Raw genomic sequence first — 1,947 nt, 5'->3', positions numbered from 1 at the left:
CCCTCCCCCCCCCGCTTTTCTGTTTTATTCTTGCATTTTCGATTTTATATACTTGAAACCATGTTTAAATATTTGAATATTATTATAACAAAAATGTGGTTAACACTTTACAGTAAGGCTCCATTAGTTAACTACATTAGCTACATAAACTAACAAAAATACTTCTAAAGCATTTATTAATCTTACTTAAAAAATGACTAATACATTATTAATTTAAAATGTTGCATCTGTTCGTAATTTTTAATGGACCTTAGCTAACTAACAATGAACAATTGTATTTTCATTAAGTAACGTAAAAAAAAAAAATGTAAATACTACAACAAATGTATTGCTCATTATTAGTTGATGCGGTTAACTAATGAGACCTTATTGTAAAGTGTTACCCAAAAATGTGTATAAAAAGACTATTGTAATGTTAACAATGAAAGCTAAATAACAGAATAATTCAGCAAAATGAACTAGTCAATAAAGAAGTATCCTAATTTATACAAATGCACCTACTCACTTAATAGCTATATTTTATATTTACATTATAGTATTCATGTTATAGTGTATTTATGTAAGTGTTTACTGAGCAATACTACTAAACTTCATGTATTTAATTAGCAATTGGTTAAATATTGCTTTTGCTAAGATTGTTTTTGCTACTGAAATTATATTATTATGTATTAACTTAATATTTCCAACTAAATGATATAACTGTAATATTATATAATAAAGACACTGTAATGATGAAATTTTGAATGCATTTTTATCTAAACTAAACCCTGACACTGTGTGCCTTTCTGATTTTGAACATTCTCATTTATAGGGTCTGTTTGCCATCTGTGGCTTGCTGACGGGTTGCTATTTCTGTTGTTGTCTGTGCTGCTGTTTCAACTGCTGTTGTGGGAAATGCAAACCGCACACACCTGGAGAAGAGGACCCGGAGTTCTATGTGTCTCCCGAAGACCTGGAGGAGCAGATCCGTACGGACAACGAGAGAGGTAAAAGGACATTCTGATGTGTTCTTTAGGCAGTCACACTCAGTTTTAAAATGGCAAATGAGCACAGAACACGCTTCAGTCACTCTGCAGTCAAAATAATATGATAATTGTCTCATTAAAAAATGTATTAAATACTTAAAAAGAACAACCAGATTCTTTGATGTAGCAGATCATGGCTTATCAGTTGAGAAAGCTTTTAAGAAGGTTCAACTAATGTAATAACTCACTATACTTACTAAAATAAATAGTTGGTACTACTACTTCTGGAGCCAGATGTTTGGATATAATACGCTGTTGTTCTGCCAGTGAGCTGTAGGAGGTGTTTTACATCTTGTGCTGCAGTCCCTCACAAAAGTGATAATTACAGTCCGAGTCATTTCTCAAAGTGTGTTTGCATACTAGTTTTTTATAGCATTCTCACAACAAAAATAAACAACGTTTTCTTTCCCTGCGTGTGAGATGGTACAGACACAAAAAAAGCCCTGTTTTGTCTTATATTAGTCTCTAGCTACGTCTATGTAAAAAAAAAAAAATGATACTAATAAAATAAAGGAAGTAGGCACCTGTTTTATACCATTTATATTAGTGTAGCACAAGAAAAATTTCAATAAAAATAAAACAATATTTCATAGACTCATACCCAAGTCATGCCCTACACATTTATATTATATATTAGTCTACCATGTAAAAATAATGTTATTATTCATATTAAATCAAATATTTGAGCTAATTAAGGTGATTTTTTTTAGGTTATAGGTTATTTTTACAGTGTATTTTATTGTCTGTTTCATAACATCTATATTAGTGTAGCACAAAAAAAAATTATGAAATAAAAAATAATGCCCACTTCATATCCTGCTCATGTGGTCTCTAAACATCTCGAAAACTCTTTTTAGTGCAACCTACACATTAAATAATATTAACTATATATTAGTCTACCGTGTAAAATAATTTTATTAGG

The 1,947-nt window shown here is 30.3% G+C and overlaps 1 protein-coding gene across 1 annotated transcript in view; it reads left to right on the top strand.

Moving 5' to 3' along the window:
* LOC107663636 (dnaJ homolog subfamily C member 5-like) overlaps positions 1-1,947 on the top strand; it is a 6,585-nt gene that overhangs the window by 3,736 nt on the left and 902 nt on the right. Inside the window, exon 4 of the mRNA XM_016453870.1 lies at positions 812-986. Within this exon, the coding sequence (XP_016309356.1) occupies positions 812-986 (175 nt within the window). The remainder of the gene's footprint in view (positions 1-811; positions 987-1,947) is intronic.

This window comes from Sinocyclocheilus anshuiensis, unplaced genomic scaffold (assembly GCF_001515605.1).
Source record: "Sinocyclocheilus anshuiensis isolate Anshui unplaced genomic scaffold, SAMN03320099.WGS_v1.1 scaffold928, whole genome shotgun sequence".
Lineage (NCBI taxonomy): Eukaryota > Metazoa > Chordata > Actinopteri > Cypriniformes > Cyprinidae > Sinocyclocheilus > Sinocyclocheilus anshuiensis.
Note: the sequence above shows the minus strand (reverse complement) of the source record. Positions and strands in the feature narration are given on the sequence as shown.